This window comes from Phocoena sinus, chromosome 1 (genome assembly GCF_008692025.1).
Source record: "Phocoena sinus isolate mPhoSin1 chromosome 1, mPhoSin1.pri, whole genome shotgun sequence".
NCBI classification, from domain to species: Eukaryota; Metazoa; Chordata; class Mammalia; order Artiodactyla; family Phocoenidae; genus Phocoena; species Phocoena sinus.
The window spans coordinates 136,214,569-136,237,765 of record NC_045763.1 but is presented as its reverse complement, the minus strand read 5'-3'; the positions used below and the strand labels follow the sequence as shown (position 1 = coordinate 136,237,765).

At 35.1% G+C, this 23,197-nt stretch overlaps 1 protein-coding gene across 6 annotated transcripts in view; it reads right to left on the bottom strand.

The window, feature by feature from the left end:
- The window catches only part of CEP350 (centrosomal protein 350), a 140,275-nt gene that overhangs the window by 54,375 nt on the left and 62,703 nt on the right, over positions 1 to 23,197 (bottom strand). For all 6 annotated transcript variants that reach the window (XM_032631815.1, XM_032631831.1, XM_032631809.1 and 3 more), the window contains 7 exons: positions 22,989 to 23,158; positions 20,185 to 20,381; positions 19,391 to 19,575; positions 18,821 to 18,908; positions 11,329 to 11,475; positions 9,549 to 9,706; positions 1,162 to 1,361 (listed from right to left, as the gene is read on the bottom strand). In XM_032631815.1, coding sequence (XP_032487706.1) covers positions 1,162 to 1,361; positions 9,549 to 9,706; positions 11,329 to 11,475; positions 18,821 to 18,908; positions 19,391 to 19,575; positions 20,185 to 20,381; positions 22,989 to 23,158 — 1,145 coding nt within the window. The remainder of the gene's footprint in view (positions 1 to 1,161; positions 1,362 to 9,548; positions 9,707 to 11,328; positions 11,476 to 18,820; positions 18,909 to 19,390; positions 19,576 to 20,184; positions 20,382 to 22,988; positions 23,159 to 23,197) is intronic.

Here is a 23,197-nt window from a genome sequence, read left to right as displayed (position 1 = left end):
GGTGCGTGGGCTTCAGGAGTTGTGGCTCATGGGCTTAGCTGCTGCAGGCATGTGGGATCTTCCCAGACCAGGGCTCGAACCCGTGTTCCTTACACTGGCAGGCGGATTCTTAACCACTGTACCACCAGGGAAGCCCTCATATAAATTTTAAAATGAGCTTGTCAAACCCTACAAAGAAATCTTGCCAGGTTTCTGATTTAAATTGTCTTGAACCTACCAATAAGTTCAGAGAGAATTAACATCTTTATGACACTGAAGCTATCTGTGAATATGGTAAAGTTCTATTTATTTTGGTCTTCTCTAATAAAATTAGTCTCCTAATAAAAAATTTGGTCTCCTAATAAAATTATAAATTTTTCTCAGTAAAGATCTTCAATACTTGTTAAATATATAAATGGCATCTTGTAATAATTAGATTTTTCTAACCAATTTCTGCTTATCTACAGACATGCAATTGAGTTTTGTTTATGGATTTTATATCCACAACCTTGCTAAACTCACTAATTCTAATAACTGACATGTAAATGCTGGATTTTCTATGTGCATAGCCTCCTCATCTGCTCTTCTCAATAACATAATGAGTTTTGCTTCTTCCTTTCACTCCGTAAGTGAAAATAAGCATCTTTTTGTCTGATTTCCAAATTCAAAGGGAAAACTAACTGGGGAAAACTTTCTATGTTTTATTATTAAGTATGAAGTCTGCTGCAGGTTTGGTTTTTTGTTTTCATTAATAGATATCCTATACTGGGTAAAGAAAGTCCCCTTCTATTGCTAATTTGATCTGAGATTTATTTGTTTTATTCCAAAGGCTTTTTTGGATTTTATCAAATGATTTTTCTGAATCCATTGAGATATCATGTAATTTTTCTCCTTTAATCTGTTTAAGTAATTCACCACATTATCAATTTTTAGTAGGTGTTAAACCCCACGTGGTCCTAGAACAACCCATTTCCATTTCATAGAATTTACCCATTTCTTCTAAGTTTTCAAGTATATTAGCATAAAGGTATTCACAGTATTCTCTTATCTTTTCAATATCTGTAGCATTCATAGTTGTATCACCTTCTTCACCCATAATCATTCACCATTTTTAAAAATAAGTAAATCTTTCAGTTACATTAGGCTTTTAGTATGTAGTCTGAATAGTTAAGTCTTTATTACCTTTCTGTTCTGCTCTCTGGTCCTCCAGTTCTTTCTTAGGAGTTTTAGGTTTTATCAATTCTTTGTCCCAGGCAGCCAAAGCTTGTTTTTCCATTTGACGAATTTCTGCTTCCTCTGCATCTAAACGTCTCTTCCACTCTAGTAGCTCCTCCGCATGTTGGCGCCGTTGCATTAGTTTTTGCTCTCGCTTTGTCAGAAACCTATGGTTACACCATGAAAAACAGTGAGAGAACAAATCTATAGGCAGAAATCACTTTGAGAGCTTTATTACTCATTACGTTATCAAAAAGTTGTATAAAACAGGACATTCATAGTATTCCTCTGAAAAAAGTTTGAGATAATAGGAGCTTTGGTAAGTGATCGCATTCAGCAAGTAGGAGAATTTATTTATTTTACTTGTAATTAATTATTTGGAAATTTAGCAAAGGAAAAACTGTGGGGTAATTTCAGGAAAAAAAAATCTTCAGAATATTTGGCTAACCATGACTGATAGTACTTAATGTATTCATTCTTCATAGGTGATTCTTTTTCATAACAGAAGATACAAGGAATTTATTCTGAAGGCTAAGACCAGAGAACACACAAAACAACGAAGACCAAAACAACAACAACAAAAAAAAAACCCCAAAATCCCAAACAAGCAAGCAAACAAAAAAACCTGTTCATGTCCCTTTTTGATTTTTATATTCAAATTAAGTCTGGTTTTGCTTCAGGTATAGTAAGTTTGGTTCCCATTACCTGGTGACAGTCTATCTGTTTTTCATGGAGAGAACACTGAGAACCACAGTCAGATGCCTTATGCATAAAACATGACTATTTATTTACTTGAGTAAAAGGATGCACCAAATGCCTCAAACTTCTCAATTTAACCCAATCTCTGGAATTAAATAGCCTAGTATATCTTAGCTCCAAAGGGTTAGGGGACATAACTGATTTAGGAAGTTATTTGAGTAGTTAAAAAGCTACTATTTGTTCTCCTCAAATGTAGACGCCACAGCTAAATGAAAGGTGGGCTGCTCATATTGTAAGTGTTAGATCTGTAGTGGTAGCTAATCAACAAAAATACATTCACATATCCAACAAACACTTAATAAAAAGCACAAGAACTATCACTCCACTTCTTAAACAATCAGCATGTCAAATTAATGTGGAAACAAAAAGGTAAAATCTATGGGACATTTGACAAGAGGCCCCTAGGCTGTTAGAAAAAAAAAAGAAAGAAAAAAAAGCAATAAAAACAAACAAAAAGAAAAGAGCATGCTCTATCAAAGAGTGCACTGAAAAAGGTGCAAAGTTACCTGACCAACTGGTTGTAGATATACAGCTGGAATTTGGGATGAAGGTTGGGAAAACAGACACTGAGAGAGGCCCAGTGATGAGACGTAAAGACAGAGAAGAAGTAGTGAACAGGAGAGCAGTGTCTACAAAATAAGGAGGAAGATTTTAAAACCAAGAGATCAAGAGGCAGAAAGAATGAAAAAGGGAAAGCATAAGAGCTGAGTGCAGAACTTCTTAATATGCTTCCTGAATAACATTATAAGCTACTCAGTTAAAGCAAGTGTTATACTTTGTGTGACATATAAAACATATACTTTTATAGATCTTACCAAAGATTTCTGAATATACGTGCCTTTCTTCTCAGCTCCTGCTTAACCATCACGTATACTTTCAGGTAAATTTATTTGTTTGTGAGTAAAGTCATGAGAAGTAGAGTGTGAAGCTAAATAAGTTTTCTCATAAGCTTTAACACAGAGTACAACAATTATGGGCATGAACCTAGCATATCAGCAATTGTATATACATATGTAATTCTGAACGAGTAGTTTTTATATCTGTACCTTGTCATGTATTTTAAGCTTGAATTTAAATTTAAAAAGCAGTACATTTGCCTTACTTAACCTTACCATTATAATCTAAGCTTGAATATAGTTATATAGTTTAAAAAGTCAATTTATAGTAAAAATACCTTGTTCACATCTACAACATAAAACTTACTGTCAACAGGACCTACTGGAGGTATCTTGCTTTATATTTAACAAAGGCCCACTTAAATAATAATACTGAAATACAATACCCATTCTATAAAAAACCAGGATGCATAATTAAGAATAAACTAAGCTAGTTCCAATAAATACTACCAGTAGTAAAAAAAAAAAAAAAAATCATGCTGTGGACAATTCAATCAATCATAAGGTTAAAAGTAAGAAGAAATTCCATATGTTAGACTTATAAAAGTAAGAAAAAACCAACTGTTTCTCTCTTTTTTTAATAGTAAATAGACCATTGTATATATGAAAGGATAAATAAGTCTAATAAAAGGTTTGGAAAGGTTAATTCTCTTTGACAGAGCATGCTCCTGTTCACATGCACACAACAATAACCTGTAGATCAAGGCAACATTTATTGCCTTGGAAGGGCAAGGAATAATACCAGTAAGTCAAAGAAGTGAGAAAATCTAGGTATGAATCCAGTCATTCATTTGAATTTTAAAAAGTATGTAGAATCTTGACTACATGTATATCTTTAGATAACAGATGATTTCAGCATCTGTTTCTCCACATACAACTTAATATTTCACCTTCCCTCTGTTCAGTTACATACTCGCTCTATCTCTTTCTTTCCCTCTCTCCCTCCCTCCCTCTCTCTCTCTCTCTCTCTCTCTATCATATCTGGATTGCCTTGATTTTCTGCACTGAAGTTTTTGTGCAATTTTGCCAAGTTTCAATAAGACACTTCAATCTTCCTTGCCATTCTTTATGAATGTATAATAAACTTATTTTGATGCCAATTATGCAAAAACAAATGTACTTGGAAAAGGTCCAAAAAAATCTATTCATAACATTCAAATATCACCCACCCTCTCAAGTATATAACTGCTAAATGCATGCATGACCTAGTACAAAAAGTAGAACATTGGAAGATGTGAAATAAACTGTAAAAAAATATATATTAAATTTTTTTGTCTAACCCAATATAGAGGATAATAATTTTCTCTATTAGAACAAATACTAATTATTTACTTTTCATTTACAAAGATTAAGCATATTCAAAAGCTCTAGGTTAGAAATGAACAACAAAAGAAATGGCTAAAAAAAAAAAAAAGAAAATGGTTTAAGAGATAGTGTAAGAAAAGTTTAACTTAAAGTTGGAACTTCATCCCAGAAACACACGTTCCTTATTTAATATACATACATTCTAGAATTCAAGTGTCTCTTAAAAGTTGTATAAAATTGAGATAAAAGAAGCAGTAGCACTTCACACTAGAGTTAACAATCCTTCAAGATGCTGCACAAGTAAGAAATAAACAAAATTTGTGAATGATGGAAACATAAATGATTATTAATAGAAAATGCTACTAATACACTTTATGGCTATTATCAAGGCATTCCCCAACAAGGCCTCTGACAGTTACAGAACACTGGACTAGGATGAGACATATGATAGATTTAATCTAGTATGGAAATAATTATGTTCCTATAATGTTTAAGCTTTAGAAATTCAAAAGTAAGTAATACACTTTTAAAGTCAAAATTTTACACTCTAAACTTTAGCTATGCAGCTATTCAACCATAGTAATCAGGCACTGAGCACCTTGCCAGTTTCAACAAATACTATTTTGAAGGGTCAATTTCTACTGAGATACCTTTAAGTCATCAATGCAGTTATATAAAAAAACTACAAGGTTGGAAGCAGATGTGCTAACTCAGTTTTCACTTTAGCTGGCTGAAGTCCAGAGAGTAGGGTTCTAGTTCTTCTAGCTCTGCCATTATGCTACCTGACCTGGGACAAGGCACTTAATCTCTGCAGGCCTCAATTTCTTCCTGTAGAACCAAGGGACTATACTAGATGACCTCCCTAAGGACCGACTAGTTCCAACATTTTATGATTCCTTCTTCATTTAAGTACTTCCTCACACTTTTTAAGCAAAATTATGATCTAAATTTTAAATAGAACTTCCAGTTCTAAAATCATTTGATTATGAAAGATGTTAAACAAAATAAAAACTTAATACCTTAAATTATTTTAAAATTCTTTCTGGATCTAAACAATTCTTTAACTCTATACTGTCACAAGTAAAAATGAAAACTAGTGCTTTTAATTATAAAATGGATCAATTCTTTTAAGTACTTAAGCATTTTTTTTTTTGTTTTGTTTTTGGTTTTTTTTGTTTTTTTTTTTTTGTGTAAGCATTTTTAATGATATTCAAAAAGGAAGATAAATGAGCATATGGATAGTACTGACCTAAAAGAAAATACAGTCTATTTTTCCTACAGCAAAATCTATTAAATTGTTTAATAATCTGCATATACTTAAATAAATTAAATAATACAGGTACATCATCCCTAATCTAGGAAGGAAAAAAAAAGCACACTATCAGACTATCAGGATTTATTCATCCACTACACTTAGTCTAGAACCTTCTCTAAGAAAACTATATTTCTAATTTAAGGCAATGATATTTAATACATTGTTTAAAATTTTAATAAAAATGTCTTCTTTAATGGAATAGCAAAAGTCTTCACTTGCAAATGCAAAGTATTTAACTCTGAACACTCATCAAGAAAATTTCCTTGATATATATACTCTTTTCAGTAAAAATTTCTTCCTCTTCTGAGCTTCCTTAGCAATAGATTTTTATATACTTCACTAAAGGAACCTGATATTTCTTCTTTTTTCCACCTATACTATAAGCTTTTCAAGGGCAGGGTTTATGTTTGATTCATCTTCTTATCCCTCAGAACCTACTATATTCACACATTTCCCAAAAAATAATTGCTGAGGGAATAAGTATATAATTAATAAATAATACAGAAGAACAAGTTGTTATTAACAAATGAAAGAAAAAACGCACTGTATCCTATTTTAACACTTAAAGAAGAAGATAAACACCATTCCTTCAGTGTTTCATTTCCTCAGTAAATAATTTTCCTAAAACAGAATTGGCAAATTAACAGGAAGAGTCAACTGTATGTTTTTTTCCCCTGAATATCTGTTTCACAGCTTTATACTGTAAATAATGCCCCTCACAGTAGTAAACAAAACTCAGATTTCATTTACCAATAATTACCAAAAAACTGAGGGGCTTCCCTGGTGGCGCAGTGGTTGAGAGTCCGCCTGCTGATGCAGGGGACACGGGTTCATGCCCCGGTCTGGGAAGATCCCACATGCCTCGGAGCGGCTGGGCCCGTGAGCCATGGCCGCTGAGCCTGCGCGTCTGGAGCCTGTGCTCCGCAACGGGAGAGGCCACAACAGTGAGAGGCCCGCGTACAGCAAAAAAAAAAAAAAAAAAAAACTGAGGGCTAGTCAGTCTGTGGCTTTTGCAAACATATTTTCATTATTACTAACCTCTTTCATAGTTTAAATTTCTTTTGCTCTTAACTATAGAAATGGAAATTATTTCTAAAACGTCAACTCAGTACACAAGTCAAGAAAAGCCATAGAGGGGCTTCCCTGGTGGCGCAGTGGTTAAGGATCTGCCTGCCAATGCAGGGGACACGGGTTCGAGCCCTGGTCCGGGAAGATCCCACATGCCGCGGAGCAACTAAGCCCGTGTGCCACAACTTCTGAGCCTGCGCTCTAGAGCCCGCGAGACACAACTACTGAAGCCCACACACCTAGAGCCTGTCCGCCGCAACAAGAGAAGCCTCTGCAACGAGAAGCCCGTGCACTGCAACGAAGAGTAGCTCCCGCTGGTCGCAACTAGAGAAAGCCCGCGCACAGCAACAAAGACCCAACTCAGCCAAAAATAAATAAATTTATTTTAAAAAAGAGAAAAGCCATAGATTAGAAATACGAACTTTAACAAAGGCATTGTTGTCTCAGTGAAACATTAAAGAAGGAAATCTTTCACTGGAGCCAAGAATAGTTTGACCACTTCAGAAAAATATTTATCATAGAATCAGAGTTCAGAGAGTTAACAATAAGCAGTAATATATATGAAAAAGTTCCTCCCAAAGTTAGCTAAACTTATTGAGAAGGGTGAGTATTTTCTGACAAGTGTTTTATATTAGTAAAATAGTAATCTCTTAGAAGATGGCCTTTTCTAATCTACAAAACAAATAATAGTGCCTAGTAGCAAAGGCTCAAATAATTTTATTAGTTATCTACTGTAGCAAATGACTACAAAATTAACTCACTCTATTGAGCTGACATTCCAACATTGTTGAAAGAGAAGTAACTCTGAAGCTTTGGTAACCTGAATGGTATTCAAAAATTAGTTTTCACATTACAGTGGATCCCTGAACAGTGAGTGGGTTTGAAACGCATAGGTCCACTTACATGTGAATATTTTTCAGTAGCAAATACTGCAGTACTGCATGATCTGTGGTTGGCCGAATTCGCAGATATAGAACTACAGATACAGAAGAACCACATATATAGAGGAACTACGATTATGGAGAGCCAACTACGCAAGTTTTAGGCAGATTTTCATCCATGCGGAAGGGCAGCATTGCTAACACAACCCCCACGCTGTTCAAGGAACAACTGTGCTTTGTTCTGGAGATCAAAAAAAATTAACAGTAATCTCCGTTTTTAATGCACTGCTAATTTTGGAAAATACTCCACTTCATCCTCAAATTTCAGCATAATCTTCCAAACATTAAAACTAATTTCTCTGCAACTACTGTCCTTACCCCAGCCCTACCACAAACACAACTGCATTGCTTCAAACAACAAATCAGTAAGTCACTGAATGCTTCAAGGCCTTTTCTCAAAAGTTTACTGCAGTAGTTGACAAAGGAATGTGGAGCAATGATAAAAAAAATTCTAGGTCTTTAGTATTTTGGGCTCTGAGAAAATAAATAACAAAACTTAGAACAAAGTCAATAAATTCAACCTTTAACTTGTTATTTAGGGTTTTTAATGTTTTAACCAAATCTCAAATAAACACCGTATAAATGACTAATCTCACAAACAGAATAGGATTAGCAGTTCCTTCCATGGATGTGATTAAAATTATTAGAATATTATTCATAGAGACCAGCAATGAAGATTTTACTGGTATAGACAAGCAAGGAATCGATGAAGAAATTTCCCTTGAAGCTGTCCTTCCTCCAACACTTATGATCCAAAGGCATTTAGAGGCAGATATAAAATGCCAAATCAGTTATAAAAATTTATGAGATAGATTATTCTGAATTCAAAGATCCCTGGAGCAATCCAGTATGTCCCACACAGGCTACTGGAAATTTTTATCAGGAAGTAAAAAAGAATTCCTATTTGAATAGTCTTAATTGGTCTATCCCATGGAAATCATACAAAAGGTACACTTACACATTTGTAACTATTCAGTTTTCACCCCCTTATATTTTTTATTTTAAAAATTTCTATTTATTATTTAAACTTATCTTCATAATCAATTTAGGTATTTTTAAGTTATCAAAGGCCAATTTTAAGTTACTGAAGTGCAATTTCAATTAAGCAATGAAGTGCCAGTGTACAACACTGTACCTATAAAAAGTAAGGTTTGACTTACAACTGCTTGACTGTTCAGAAAATAACTAAATCATAGGTTGATGTCACATATAAACATAGAGTATTATTAAATTTGGTGATGGGCAGTATACTGCCAAAGGATATCAAGATACAACTTAAGTTTAATCTGTGGTTCAAATTGCTAACTTAAAATAAAAGAGCAGTCAACAAAAATTTTAATGGACCTCTCCTTCTCTATTTAAAAAAGGTAGAAAATAGTCCACAAGCAGCTACTTTATAAGCGTATTTAATCAAATGTACACGCAAAGGAGTAAACTCTCATGTAAATGTCACTTGGTACGGTCAAAGCTGACACATAATTGAGCAATATCTAAGTAAGAGTAGCTTTCTTTTAAAAAGTCTTCAAAAAATAATGCTTAGAAATGTTTTAGAAGAATGGTAGACTGCCAAATCATTCAACATCCCAGGAGAATTTCAGACTTTCTGATTGTAATTGAGCAATTCAGACCCACTCACAAGTTTAAAATTTCACTCTTCTACTTGAGTAAGCCTCACAGTTGTCAGAGTCACAGGATGAGATCTCAAGATATACCATTAAATTGCTCCCTCAAGTCAGTGGACATGTCCTCAGATTTCAGAAAAGGTAAAAATTTCACACTTACTCATAACTTTTAATAAAAGAAAGGAGAAAACGTTGTCATGGGTATATGTGCAAATACTACTTTGGTTTTTAAAATAAGAAACCTGTCTATTTAAGATCAAGAAAATTTGTTTTATAAATAAGGTCTACAGTTAACTGACTTCTAGGATGACTTAATAACTCTGCTAAAATGCAACTGAATCCATAAAATATTATGTTCTATCAATCTAATCTAATGAAATACATTAAAAATATTATTTGTTGCTACTACTTTCAGTGTAATTAGGAGTTTTTTTTTTAAATGAATTACTTTTCATCCATGCGGCTTCTCATTTTCTTCAGTTTCTGCATAATGCTGCTAGTTTCACTGCTGGAGATTGAAATGGGGGAAGGACTGCGGGTCTCCAGGTCAGTTGGAGCAGGACTGGTTGCCTTATTATCCTTTGTATCATCATCACTATGAGAGTCCTGCAAACAACAGCGGGTAGTAAAGTATTATAATTATACTGGAATTTAAGATCTCAAACTGATTTAAACACTGTCATTTCAAAATTAATTTATCTTCAAAACAGTATTTGTAAAATAGCTGAAATTAAGGTATTACTTAAAGGACAAAATTATATCACACAAGTAAAATGTATATACATGTACTTATATAGTCCCTAGATTTGTTGCTTAGGAGCAACAAAACCTGAATAGCAATGAGCTATTCATTGCTAAGCAATGCTTAGCACCAGATCTTGATTTCTAAATAACTATCCTCTTTGGAGAAACAGCTGATTCCAAGGCTGAGGCAGGGAAAGTAAAAGATGACCCTGAAACATCTTGTTCCAGAGAACATGAAAGTGCTCAAAGACTGATGGGTACATGTCAAAAGGACACAGAAACCTGCTTGAAGAGGCTCCTAATGGCCCAACTTGAGAAAAAGTGAGCATCAAAACAAATGATGATAGTAACAGATTATAATGCTGAGTAAAACACAAATCCGTGAGTCCATACTGATATAAATAAAAGAATAAATTTAACTTTGACGAAGAACAGCAATGTATGTAGCTTCAAAATACCTTCATGCAATGCACTTATTAATTACAAAGAGAAAGAGAGTAACTATACAGTGAAGTATGGTAGATGCCACCTTAATCAAGTGTTCGAGTTAACATCATCAGTAATGAGATAAATCAAAATCAGGTGCCACCTGATTGAATGCAGAGAACAACACAGCATCACTTCCGTGATATTCCTGCCAAAGATGCACAACCTGAATCTAATTATGAGGAAAGATCAGACAAACCCAACTTGAGGACCATTCTACAAAATATCTGGCATGTAATCTTCCAAAGTGTGAAGGTCATGAGAGTCAAGAATTTTTCCAGACTGAAAGAGATTAAAGAGATAATGAAAACTAATGTGTCAATATTAATTTGTTGGTAAGGTAACTCTCGACTGAGAAAATCAAAGCCCTTTGTACTGTGTTTGGAATTTTCTATAAATCTGAGACTGTTTCAAAATTTAAAGTGTATTTTAAAAATCAAAGCAGTGAATATTAAGAGATTTATTTAACTGTATTGCTATATAGGCTGAGTTTTCCAACACTATATTGACACTTTACAGTATTTCAGAATAGGTCCAAATTTTTTGTCTGAATATCTCCTTTGAACCTTGTATCATTATATTAGGCATTAGAGAGCTGACAAAAGTATTATGTAAAGAGCAAAAATAATTAATTCCTCCCATTAATTCTGAGGAATATATTTGGATTGAATATATTCCCATTAATTCTGAGGAATATATATTGATATTTGGATTGATAAGCAAAAACAAGGCTCTCTGTCCCAACTGAATTTATAAATGGAAAACATTTTTAAACTAATATATGACCTACATGTCCCTTTCAAAACTTGAATATCCCATGAGAGTAAAAAAAAGACTCACTTTACATAAAGGCACATACATAGAACTTTATCCTGGTGCATTACTGTATCACAGTGCTAGAATGAACACACCCACCATATTAGAAGATGAGGTAGAGTTAGGTATTAGCAAGCAACATGAGGCAGAAAACAAATTAATAATAATTTCATGTAATTTACCAATTTATTCTCCCCTGCAGACTTCAACTTCTCCTGAAGTTTTATGGTGGTCTGTCGGATCCTTTCTATCTCCTCCTGCTGTTTAAGAATCAGCTGTCTTTCCTTCCGAGCTGCCTTATTGGCTTCCTGAAGACGTTTAATTTCTGCCTAAAGTTTAAAGAGTTAGGAGAGGGATTGAAATTTGGAGGAGACAAGTCCAAAATAATATTTTAAAAAGAAAATCCAATCATCACATATATCAAAAATAAGTACATACAGCATTTCAAGATAAAAATAATACTGAAAACTTTTTAAGCAGTGGAGGAAGAAAAAAAGTCACATAACTCCATCACTCTAAAAGAATTTAACATGATTCCTTAATTCAATTATAATTACAACAGACTGATAATTTCATATCCCTTTTTAAAACTTAACATACCCCTTTATATTTTTCCATAGTGCCATTTAGTCTTTACATTTATTTGTTTAATAACTGCATATCAAGTAAACTAATTAATGTAACCATTATTCTATTGCTAAACTCCATTCCGAATAGTGCTTTAATGCCTATAAATTGTTTCATACTATGGATTAGTTCTTTAGGAGAGATTCCAAAAAGTAGGACAAACAAGTCAAAGAGAATGAATGATTTTATGGCCCTTAGAATAGTTTCTAAAATTGCTTTCAGAAAAGAATTTTCTCCACATAAAATGCCACCAGAAACATTTAAGACTACATTGCACCAAACTCTCTCCACACAGAATATTAATGTTTTCTTTTGCTAATAGTGGGCAAAAAATGATACACTTCACTGTTAATAATAAAATTTAACAGACTGTCCATTTTTTTCATAAATTTGTTGTAATCTGTTTTCTTGTCAATAAAGTAAGCATAATAAAGATATTAATAACTTGTTACAATTTATTTAAATTTTAAAAAGAGATCTTTTAAACTATCTGAAAATGCAGAAAAGTGCACAATAAACATCTAATTCCAAAATCCCAAATTAACAGTTGTTAATACTGTCATATTTTCTCTTAGTCTTTAATTTCATAAAGAAATAAAAGATTACAGATAACACCAGTCTACAATTCCCTGCTCCAACTCCCTAGAGGTAACCACTATCATGGTATATATCCTTCCATGGTATACATCCTTTTAAAATTCTTCTACAAATATTTGTACTTACCTGCAAAAAAATATACACTGTTTGGTTTGTATGTTTTAAAATATTTTATAAGTTATATCATACATATATTTTTTCAATCTTGCTTTATTTACTAAACATTGCTTTTATATGTCTCCATGTTGATTTGCCCCTAAATGCTGCATAAATTTACACTGGAGGTATACAGATTTCATGTATCTATTACCTCTATGGTTAGATAAGGTTGTTGTCTACTATTACAAACAATACTATAATCAATAGCCTTATACTTTTTCTCTACTTGGGCACGTGTATGAATTCCTCTCAAGCACCAGTTCTCGAAATATGGTCCAAAGACCCTGAAGCTTCTTCTTCTGGAGACTCTCAGGGTCAAACTATCTTCATAATACTAAGACAAGACATTATTTGCCTTTTCATTCTCATTCTCTCATGAGTGTACAATGGCATTTATTCACATTTTGAAGAAAATAACTATATTTTTCAAAACAAACAAAATTAGTGAAAATAGTATGTAGATGTTTGCACACCTCTTTACTGTCTGGCTTGGTTTTTTTTTTTTTTTTGGTTTGGGTTTGTTTTTTTTTTTAATTGAAGCATAGTTGATTTATAATACTGTGTTAGTCTCAGGTGTACAGCAAAGTGATTCAGTTATACACTAATTTTTTTTCAGCTTATTTTCCATTACAGGTTATTACAAGATATTGAATATAGTTCCCTATGCTATACAGTAAATCTTTGTTGCTTATCTATTTTATGTATCTGTCAATCCCATACTACTAATTTATCCCTCCCCATCTCTGTGGCTTGATTTTTTTTAAATAACACGCATTGCTCATTTGGAAAATGTTTAGTTCACTCAGTTATGCAGATCTTCCAAATGTTCACGTATTTCATTATGCAATCCCCCCAAATCACATTTATTAATATCACTGTGATCTCGAAAAAACTTCTTTAGTATTAGGTGGTAGACAGAAATTTTTCAAAATTCTGACATTTGCTTGAAAGTTTGAACCTTATCATTGGCAACAAACACTGTCAATTGCCTTCTTTGAAGTGACAAGCACACTTTGTTCATTTCTGAGAAAATGACTGTCAAATACCCTAATCTGAACAAACAGAGCTTGTCTCTGAATAACTCTTTCAAGTAAAAATGGTATTCCATGAAAAATACCTGGCTAGCTCAGCTTGCAATTCAAACTATACAAATGCTTTCCCATGAGTTAATCACCTTCCTCTGGTATCTAGGAAAAGTGCTTAATTGTGGGTTTCCCATTCCTGTCACGGAGAATATGAAAACAACAAGTACTCAGAGGTCAACACAATAAAATTAATAATTTTTACTACTTAATCAGGACATTCTTTAGTAGAACTAGATTTTTTTTGCTGCAAGTATGTGGCAGTGGAAGATATAATGACTACTAGCAGTTTCATGCCCCTGCCCTGATCTGTGCTAAGGCACCAGCAGTTTTACCACCATTGTTTTTGCACCATTTAGTGCAAATGTCAACACATAAAAAGGGCAAATTCACATCTCACTATCCTTATGAAAATAGTTTTGATCTCCCTGACCCATGAAAGGGTCTCAGGAATCCCCAGAGCTCTACAGAACACCTTTTGAAAACTGCTACTAGCTTAGGCCTGAGTTTCTAAACCAATTAATGTATAATTTCACCCAATCCAAGCTTAGAAGAAAGAAAAGATTTTTTTCAAGGGGTTCTAAGGGGAAAATGTTTGCATCTCTCTTAAGAATAAGCCATAAGGTTGTACAAGTAAACTGTTCACTTTAAAATGGTTAATGGTGGGATTTCCCTGGTGGTTCAGTGGGTATGACTCCGCGCTCCCAATGCAGCGGGCCCGGATTCAATCCCTGGTCAAGGAACTAGATCCCACATGCATGCTACAACTAAGAGCCTGCATGCCGCAACTAAGAAGCCCACATGCTGCAACTAAGACCCAACACAGCCTAAATAAATAAATATTTTAAAAATAAATAAATAAATAAATAAAATGGTTAATGGTATATTCATTTAAAAATGGTTATTTTATGTGAATTTCACCTCAAAAAAAAAAAGAATAAGGAAAATATGTTCCTGTTGGATACAGCTGTGCAAAGATATGTGGCCAAATTCCTCATAGCCATCTCACTACATGTCAAAATAATCCCTACTGATACAACTACAGTAAGTATCTCAGTACCTATATCCTCACACTCTGGTGCTTTTACTCCTACAGGGCAACTTTCTAGGGGTAGCTGTGAGACAGGCCTGGGACCTGGGAACCTTTGCTACAATGCTGCAAAGCTTGCACCTAGACACCTCTCCTTAAGCTATAAATACAAAGAAACTATACGGGACCAAAAATAACTGCTTGCACGCTAGGGCAAATTCTGGACCCAAAAGATACAAAGAAACCAAAATAACCAACTGCCACTTTTGAAGAGCCTGGAGCAAAAGCAGGGTGCTGCGCATGCCCCCTACACACAGCACCACCTAAGGGGTGGGCAAACCACCTACGCCGCCCCTCCCTCCCGACCCCTGGACACACCCCTACCCTCACCCCACATAAGGAACCAGCTCGCTGGCCCTCCGAAAGCAGCAAGCAAGCAAGGGAACCTAGTGTTTGTTCTCACTCCCCCCGCTACAGCAGGGGCCCCAATAAAGCCTTGCCCGAATTTCTTGTCTGGCCTCTGATCAATTTCTACTGATTAAGGAGGCCAAGAACCCTGGTCTGTAACAGCTAGTTGGATCAAAGAATACTTTTTGCACATTTACTTAAAAAGCATTCTGGCCTCCTATAAACATAGCATGCAGAAAAATTAGTCACTCAAACCCCCACCACTGGGATTGAACAGTTTGCCACATTTGTTTCAAATCTCTGTTTCAAAATTAATTCATTAGAGAGAAAACTAAACTCTACCCCAATCTCTTTTTCCATTTTCCTCTCCAGAAGTATATCATCCCTACATGTGCTGTGTACTTTTGATGCATGAGTGATTCCATGGAACATATATTACTAATTGGTGACTTTTAAAAATTTACAAGAATGGTATCATATTGTACATATTCTTTTGTGTCTTGTTTTTCTGTAATAACTAATATTATAATAAAAAAAAAAACTTTTCACCTCACTGCATGGCATGAGGGATTCTTAGTTCCCCAACCAGGGATCAAACCTGTGCCCCCTGCAGTGGAAGCGCGGGGTCTTAACCACTGGACTGCCAGGATAGTCCCAATATTATGATCTTTGGTAAGACCTACTGCTGTCCTGTTCAATACAGTAGTCAACAGCTACATGTAGCTATTTAAATTGAGATTAATTTTAAGTGAAATTAAAATTTCAGTTTCTTGGTTGCACTAGCCACATTTTAAGTACTCAAAAGCTACATGTGGGGACTTGCCTAGTGGTCCAGTGGGTAAGACTCCACGCTCCCAATGCAGGGGGCCGAGTTCCATCCCTGGTCAGGGAACAAGATCCCGCATGCATGCCGCCGCTAAGAGTTTGCATGCCACAACTAAAAAGATCCCGCGTGCCACAACTAAGACCCAGCACAGCCAAAATAAATAAATAATTTTTTTAAAAAAAAGCTACATGTGGCTAGTAGCTGCTGTATTGGATAGCAGAGATACAGAACATTATCATTATTAAACAGTTCTTATTTTAATGCATTCTTTTTTCCTGCAGTGTTATATTCTCTTGCAGAAATATGCCCTGGCTCAGCTATTCTCTTACTGAAGAAATAGTTTCCACTTTTCCCTATATACTGTAAAAGCTTCTCTAGGATATTTACCAACACATAGAAATGCTGAGTCATAAACTGTGTCTTCAATTTACCTAGTTATAGTCAAACTGCTCTGAAAGTCGTTACACCAGTTAACACTCCCACCAGCTACAGAGAACTGCAATGACAAAAACTGAAGACCCAAGACAGTTAAGTCTTAAACTTAAGACTTAAGCCTTCAAACTCTGTCTTCACCTCAAAACATCCACCAATTCTAAAGCAGCATAGGCAAAAAGGCTAAGGAATTAAGCCAGAAACCTCTCAACAGCAGAGCAGAAATCCCCAACAGTCTCTTGTGCTGGTAAAAACGGTTAACCTGGTTTTCAACGGAAATCCCTTTGGGGTCACAACCAAGTGTTAATGCAAAGCAGAAGTAGACTGAGGTTTACCAAGTCCGCAACCCAATGCCAACCCAGCTCAGCCCCTGAGTGGAATAAAGTGAACAGCTGACCACTCTAACTGCATAGAAGAGAAAAGGACAAATCCTCTCTAGGGGAAGATAATATCATCTGGAGCCTTTGCAGTTATTTATACACAGTGTCCAGCACTCAATAAAAAAAATTACTAGGCATCTTAAGAAAAAGGGTCATATGATAATAAAAAATAAAAACAGACAATAGTAGCAGACACAAAGATGTCCAAATGATAGAGCTAGCAGATAAGGAAGTTAAAATAACTATGAATAATGTGTTCAAAAAGTAACAGAAAAAGGTCAAAAAACAGATGAAAAGGTAGAGAATTTCAACAAGAATTAAAATCTATAAAAAAGAACAAAACAGATATTATAGAACTAAAAAAGAAATCAAATTAAGAACTCACTGGATAGATTTAACAGTACACATCACGGTGCAGAAGCTATAACAAATTCAAAGGCAGGTCAATAAAAACTTTCTAAACAGAAGCACAGTGGTTTTTTGTTGTAGTTGATGATGTTGTTGCCGTGGTTGTTTTACTGTTTTAAAGAATGACATTAAAACAAACCGGGGATTCCCTGGTGGCGCAGTGGTTGAGAGTCCGCCTGCCGATGCAGGGGACGCGGGTTCGTGCCCCGGTCCGGGAAGATCCCACACGCCGCGGAGCAGCTGGGTCCCTGAGCCGTGGCCGCTGAGCCTGCGCGTCCGGAGCCTGTGCTCCGCAATGGGAGAGGCCCGCGAACCGCAAAAAAACCCCAAAACAAAACAAAAAACAAAACAGAGCAGAACAGAGACGTGGTATATTGTCCAAAGGTCTAACGTTTGTCTACTTGGAGCTTCTGAAGGAAAGGAATGAGAGAATAGGACAAAAGCAACACCTGAAGAGATAATTTTCAAAAACTGATGAAATACTACAAACAACAGATTCAAGAAGCTCTGCAACTCTAAACAGTATCAGTGCAAAAGAAACCACACCTAGGCAAATCATAGTAAATCTACTGAAAAATCAAAGACAAATTTTTGTTTATTTTTCATTTTTATTTTTCAGCCATGCCACGCAGCTTGTGGGATCTTAGTTCCCCAACCAGGGATTGAACCCGGGCCCCGGCACTGAAAGCACCGAGTCCTAACCACTGGACTGCCAGGGAGTTCCTCTTAGGACAAAGTTTTAAAAAAAATATTAAGTAATATTCCAATATATAACTCAAATGATTAAGTTCACAGATCATCCAACACAATAGCTAGTATCTGAAAACAGGTCAATAAAGGAAAAGAAAACTAGAATCTATTAAATACTTACCAGGCAACGTGAAACAGATTTTACATACGTTACCTCATTTAATCCTCACAACCACCATATGAAATAAAATCTCACTCCAACAGATAAGGAAACTAAGTCTCAGAGAGTTACTTAAACTTGACCGTGAATACGCATTTGCAACAGACGAAGCTGGAATTCAAATAGTAACAACTAACATTTGTTGAGCACTTACCTTTGTGCCAAGGTTTGTTCTAAGTTATTATATGTATTAACTCATTTATTCCTCTTAACAATCCTACAAAGTATGTTATCATTATTATGCTTGGTTTATAAATAAGGAAACTGAGGAAAAGAGAAGTTAAGTAACTTTCTAAGATTATAAAACTAAAAATTGGAAGGTTTGGCATTTTAATCTAGGCAGTCTGACTCTAGAGCCTGAATTCTTAACCACTACACCATGCTGCCTCTCCAGGATACAAATGCCACGTCTTTCTGAGTCCATTAAGCCAAAATATTTGTCAATTTGTAATTCATATGTCTTGAAAATCTGTTTGGAGAAACAGTAACTAAAAAATTAATCCAATTAGACTCACAAACATCTTAATTTAAAAAATATGCATATCAAAGCACAACTTTATTTTACATAGTAAATGAAGGCAGAAGGTCTTACTCTATATTGTATTCAGTTAGCAGTGAAACACAACCTTAATTTAGGAGAAATACAATAGGCCACTAAGCAACTCCTGTAATTATAGTAGTAGGTATCAACAGTGGTAAATATCAACTAAATCTCCTTTAATGTGATAGTAAGAAAAAGATCAGGCAAAATAATAGATTCCACAATCTAACTTGTCACCTTACATTCTCTTAAAGGAGTGCTTTTCCTAACATACCTTTTCTTGCTGCAACCTTAAGAGCAAACCACGTTGTTTCTTTCGGAGTGGGGGCATTTTATCATCTTCTCCTTTATCTCGTAGATGTCTGCAATTATTCCCATTGAGACAAAGATTAGATTAAATTTCTATTCTAATGTCAAGAATTCTCAACCACTAACAAATCTCTAACCCATTTAGCATTTTCAAATGTGGAAAACAGTTGCTGCATGCAGCAACTCCTAACCCAACAAATATTTTATTGGATATATGATACATGCAAACCCTAGACTATGTCCTTTAAAGATAAAATAGCTTTGAGAAATTTATAACATAGTAAAGGAATTAAGTATAAAATAACAATATAAGAGTCAGTTAAGTGATAAAGAGAAATGCAAAGAAAATGTTATATGTTTAGGATGTCTTGAAAGCAACGTGATTCAAGGATGACTGCTGTATTTCTAGCTTGAGAAACTGGGTTGATCAAATTAAATTAGATGAGGAAACAAAAACATCTCTAAAAACAAGGCATTTCCTTTTCATGAAAGGAGAAATCGAACAGTCAAAACTATGTTCACTGAAAGAACTTACTTTTTCTGATGCTCTAGCCAGGCTAATTCAGCTTTAGTTTTCTCCTTCAAGGCCTTTTCACGGAGACGCAGGAGTGAAGACTGGTGAGCTGCTCTCATTTCCTCTTCTTTCATATACTGTCTAACCATCTCCATAGTAAATTTAGAAAAGCTGTCTTGTCCTCCTGAGAATGGCATGCTCAGCTCCTGAGTTAGAGAGTTTGTCGTGTTTATCACCATCTAAACCTTCTGGAACTTAATTAACTTCATTAAAAGAGGTATGCACTTATAAAAATAAATTATGTATATAAAAAGGCTGCCAACCACGTAAAAGAACATTCTTCAAAAAAAAAAGGCATGTGAAAGCCAGTAACATTCATCTGCTAATTTATTCACCCAATAAAATTTTAACAAACAACTACTGTAAGCTAGGTATTGTCCCAGGGGTGTAAAACTGGGTAAGAATTTGCCCCTGTTATTCAAAAGGCTTACAATTTAATAAGAAGAAAGATATAAATGAAAATTTTTAAATGGAATACAGTATTGTAAGGGTGAAGTAAGTGAAAAAGCTAGACATAACTTTGGCTCAGATCCTCAAAAGCCTTACATATCATTCCAAGGAATAATTTGTATGCTACTTTATAAGGAAAGCAAAGCCAGAATCTATACCAAAAATATAACATAAAATTGATTATCTCAGGAAAATCATTCTGGTAGCTGACAATTGAGTTCAAGTACAAAATAATTCCTCATACCTTTGAGAGAACACATCCACAACTATTTATGAAGTATCTCCACAGGTAAACTGAAACACACCTTGGCAGAGGACAGTGTAGTCTTTTCTGGGGAAGTTTCTTCATCAGAGTCATCATGATGGCCTCTTTTCTTTTCCATGTTAAATCTGCGATGACTCTCAGAAGGTAGTAAAGATCGAAATGATCTTTCTTCTATTTCATCTTCTGTCATGGATTCATCAAATTTCAGGGAATATTCTGTTGCAACAGAAGTTGAATCTATAATAAAAGAATATGGAGCAAGTAGATTTTATCATTATAACAGTTTTCAGTAGATATTCAATTAGTAGCCCTGAATAGCTTCCAATTTTTTTTAGCAATTATGAATAATAATGCCACAAATATTAGCATATAGATTTTTGTGTGGACATAAGTTTTCAGATCACTTGGGCAAATACCTAGGCATGTGATTGCTGGGTCATTATAAAACGCTGTGTAAATGTCTTCCAGCGGCGCTGTGCCATTTTGCATTCTCATCAGTGATGAATTCAAGTTCCTGCTGCTCAGCATCCTTGCCACCAATTTGTTGTTATTTTGGATTTTAGCTATTCCAATAGGCAAGTTATAGTATCTCATTGAGATTTTTTTTTTTCTTTTTTTTTTTGCGGTGCACGGGCCTCTCACTGTTGTGGCCTCTCCCGTTGCGGAGCACAGGCTCCGGACGCACAGGCTCAGTGGCCATGGCTCACAGGCCCAGCCGCTCCGTGGCATGTGGGATCTTCCCGGACCAGGGCACGAACCCGTGTCCCCTGCATCAGCAGGCAGACTCTCAACCACTGCGCCACCAGGGAAGCCCTCTCATTGAGATTTTAATTTTCACTTCCCTATAAATATATGATATTGAAGACCTTTCCCATGTCTATCTGCCATTTGTATATTTTCTTCAACGAAGTGTGTCTGTTCAGCTCTTTTGCGTATTTTTTAATTGGGTTGCTGATTTTCCTGATGAGTTTTAAAAGTCCTTTATACACTCTGGATGTAAGTCTTTTATCCAACGTGATTTACAAATATTTTCTAACAGTCTGTGGCTTTTCATTCTCTTAATAATGTCTCTTACAGAGCAGAAGTTTTTAATGTTTAACAAAGTGTACCTTATCAATTTATTCCTTCATGGATTGTACTTTTGGTGTTGTACCTAAGAAATCATTGCCAAACCAAAGTGACCTAGATTTTCCCGTTTTCCTCTTCATACGAGTTTTTCAATGTTTTAATTTCTTTGGATTTTGGTTGCCCCATGAATTCTAGCCACCTTAGCTTTCTTGAAAGATAGGCGTGTTCACAGCTGGATAGCTCTATTGTCCCATCCCACAGAATCCCAGAAGTCTGAAAGCTTTCCTATATTTCATCCTGTCTCTTGCCCTTTAGTCCAAACTGGCTGGGTCTCTGCTAGTCTAACCCCATCTCTGTGCCTGGCTTCTGCTGAACATGATGAGATGGCTGATTAAATCCATGGGTAATGTCTTTAGGAAGTAAACTGTCCAGTCACACCCTTGGTGTTCTCTCCAGAACTCACTTTCTCATTTTTTACAATATGCATAGGCTGAGAATTTTCCAAATCTTCAAATTCTGGTTTCTTTTTGCTTAATAATTCCTTCAGTTTATTTCTTCTCTCACATTTTACTATAAGCAGTAAGAAGAAACTAGGCTATGCCTTCAACATTTTACTTAGCAGTCTCCTCAGCTAAATATCCAAGGTCACCACTTTTAACTTCCACTTTCCACAAAACACTAGAACAAGTTCAGTCAAGTTCTTTGCCACTTTATAACAAGGACTGCCTATCCTCCAGTTTCCAATAACATGTTCCTCATTTCCAGTTTCCAATAACATGTTCCTCATTTCCAGTTTCCAATAACATGTTCCTCATTTCCACCTTTATTGGACTCCATCGGAATCACCTTTAATGACCAACAATCTCTGCAAGGCAGTGTAGGCTTTTTCTTGCATGAACCTCAAAACTCTTCTATCCTTTACTCGTCATCCAGTTCCAAAGCAACTGCTACACTTCTAGTGATTGTTATAGCATCACCCCAACTTCTAGGTACCAACATCTGTATTAATCAGCTAGGGCTGCCGTAACTATAGACTACTATATCCCTTTATTATATTCACTATAAAATTTACAGAAAAGAGTTTTAAAGGATGAAAAAATTTTTAATTTAAATATTTTCTTCTTACACTCCAAAGACTGTCTTGCCTATCCTGCTTTGAAGACTACGGTTCTACACTATCAATCAAAAGCACTACTTAATGACCAGTTATTTAAAAAATAAATCTAGAATGGAGGCCATTAATTTACCAACTTAATGTCTTAAAGGTGCCATTTGTTGCCAGATTCTGTTTTCTTTGCTATATTATTTACTACCTATGATTTGATACGAGTACAGCTTTAATTTATGATCCAGGAAAAGTAATGAATTTTAATCTATTTAATATATCTGATGTTATCATTTATAAGAAATTGTACCTTATTATATTGTTTAAAATTTAAAGTTTTAATAATGTATTCTCCTTTTTACGATCGCGTTACACATCTACAATAGGATAAAAGTAATTTTTTTCAGTACTGAGTATATATTCCATTCACATGCATGATCACCTAGATTTAGTCTTGCCTCCCCTCAGAATCATGACACACAACCATGTAAAATATTAGCAAGGTTACTACTGGCATGGTGTATGGCCTTCAAACAGTTTCACCTGAATACATTTAATATCAGACATAAAACCTTGCCTAATTATATTAATTAGTTCAGTCACAAGTATCTCAAAGGGTTCTGGAAGCCTCCCCAAACAATGATTATACATACATGTGCAAAGAAAGTTACCTTTCTCATCGGGAAGAGATGGTACACTATCACTTCGTAGAGAATCATCCACAGCAGTCTGGACCTGTTCATCAATAGAACTCTCCATCTTTTCACCATGAAGTTTCTTCTCATTTTCCTTACAAGATGGAACTGAAGGACTTTCTTGACGGCTGCTACCACTACTACTCCTGTTTAAGGATATTATGGAAACAAACCAGAAAAAAAAA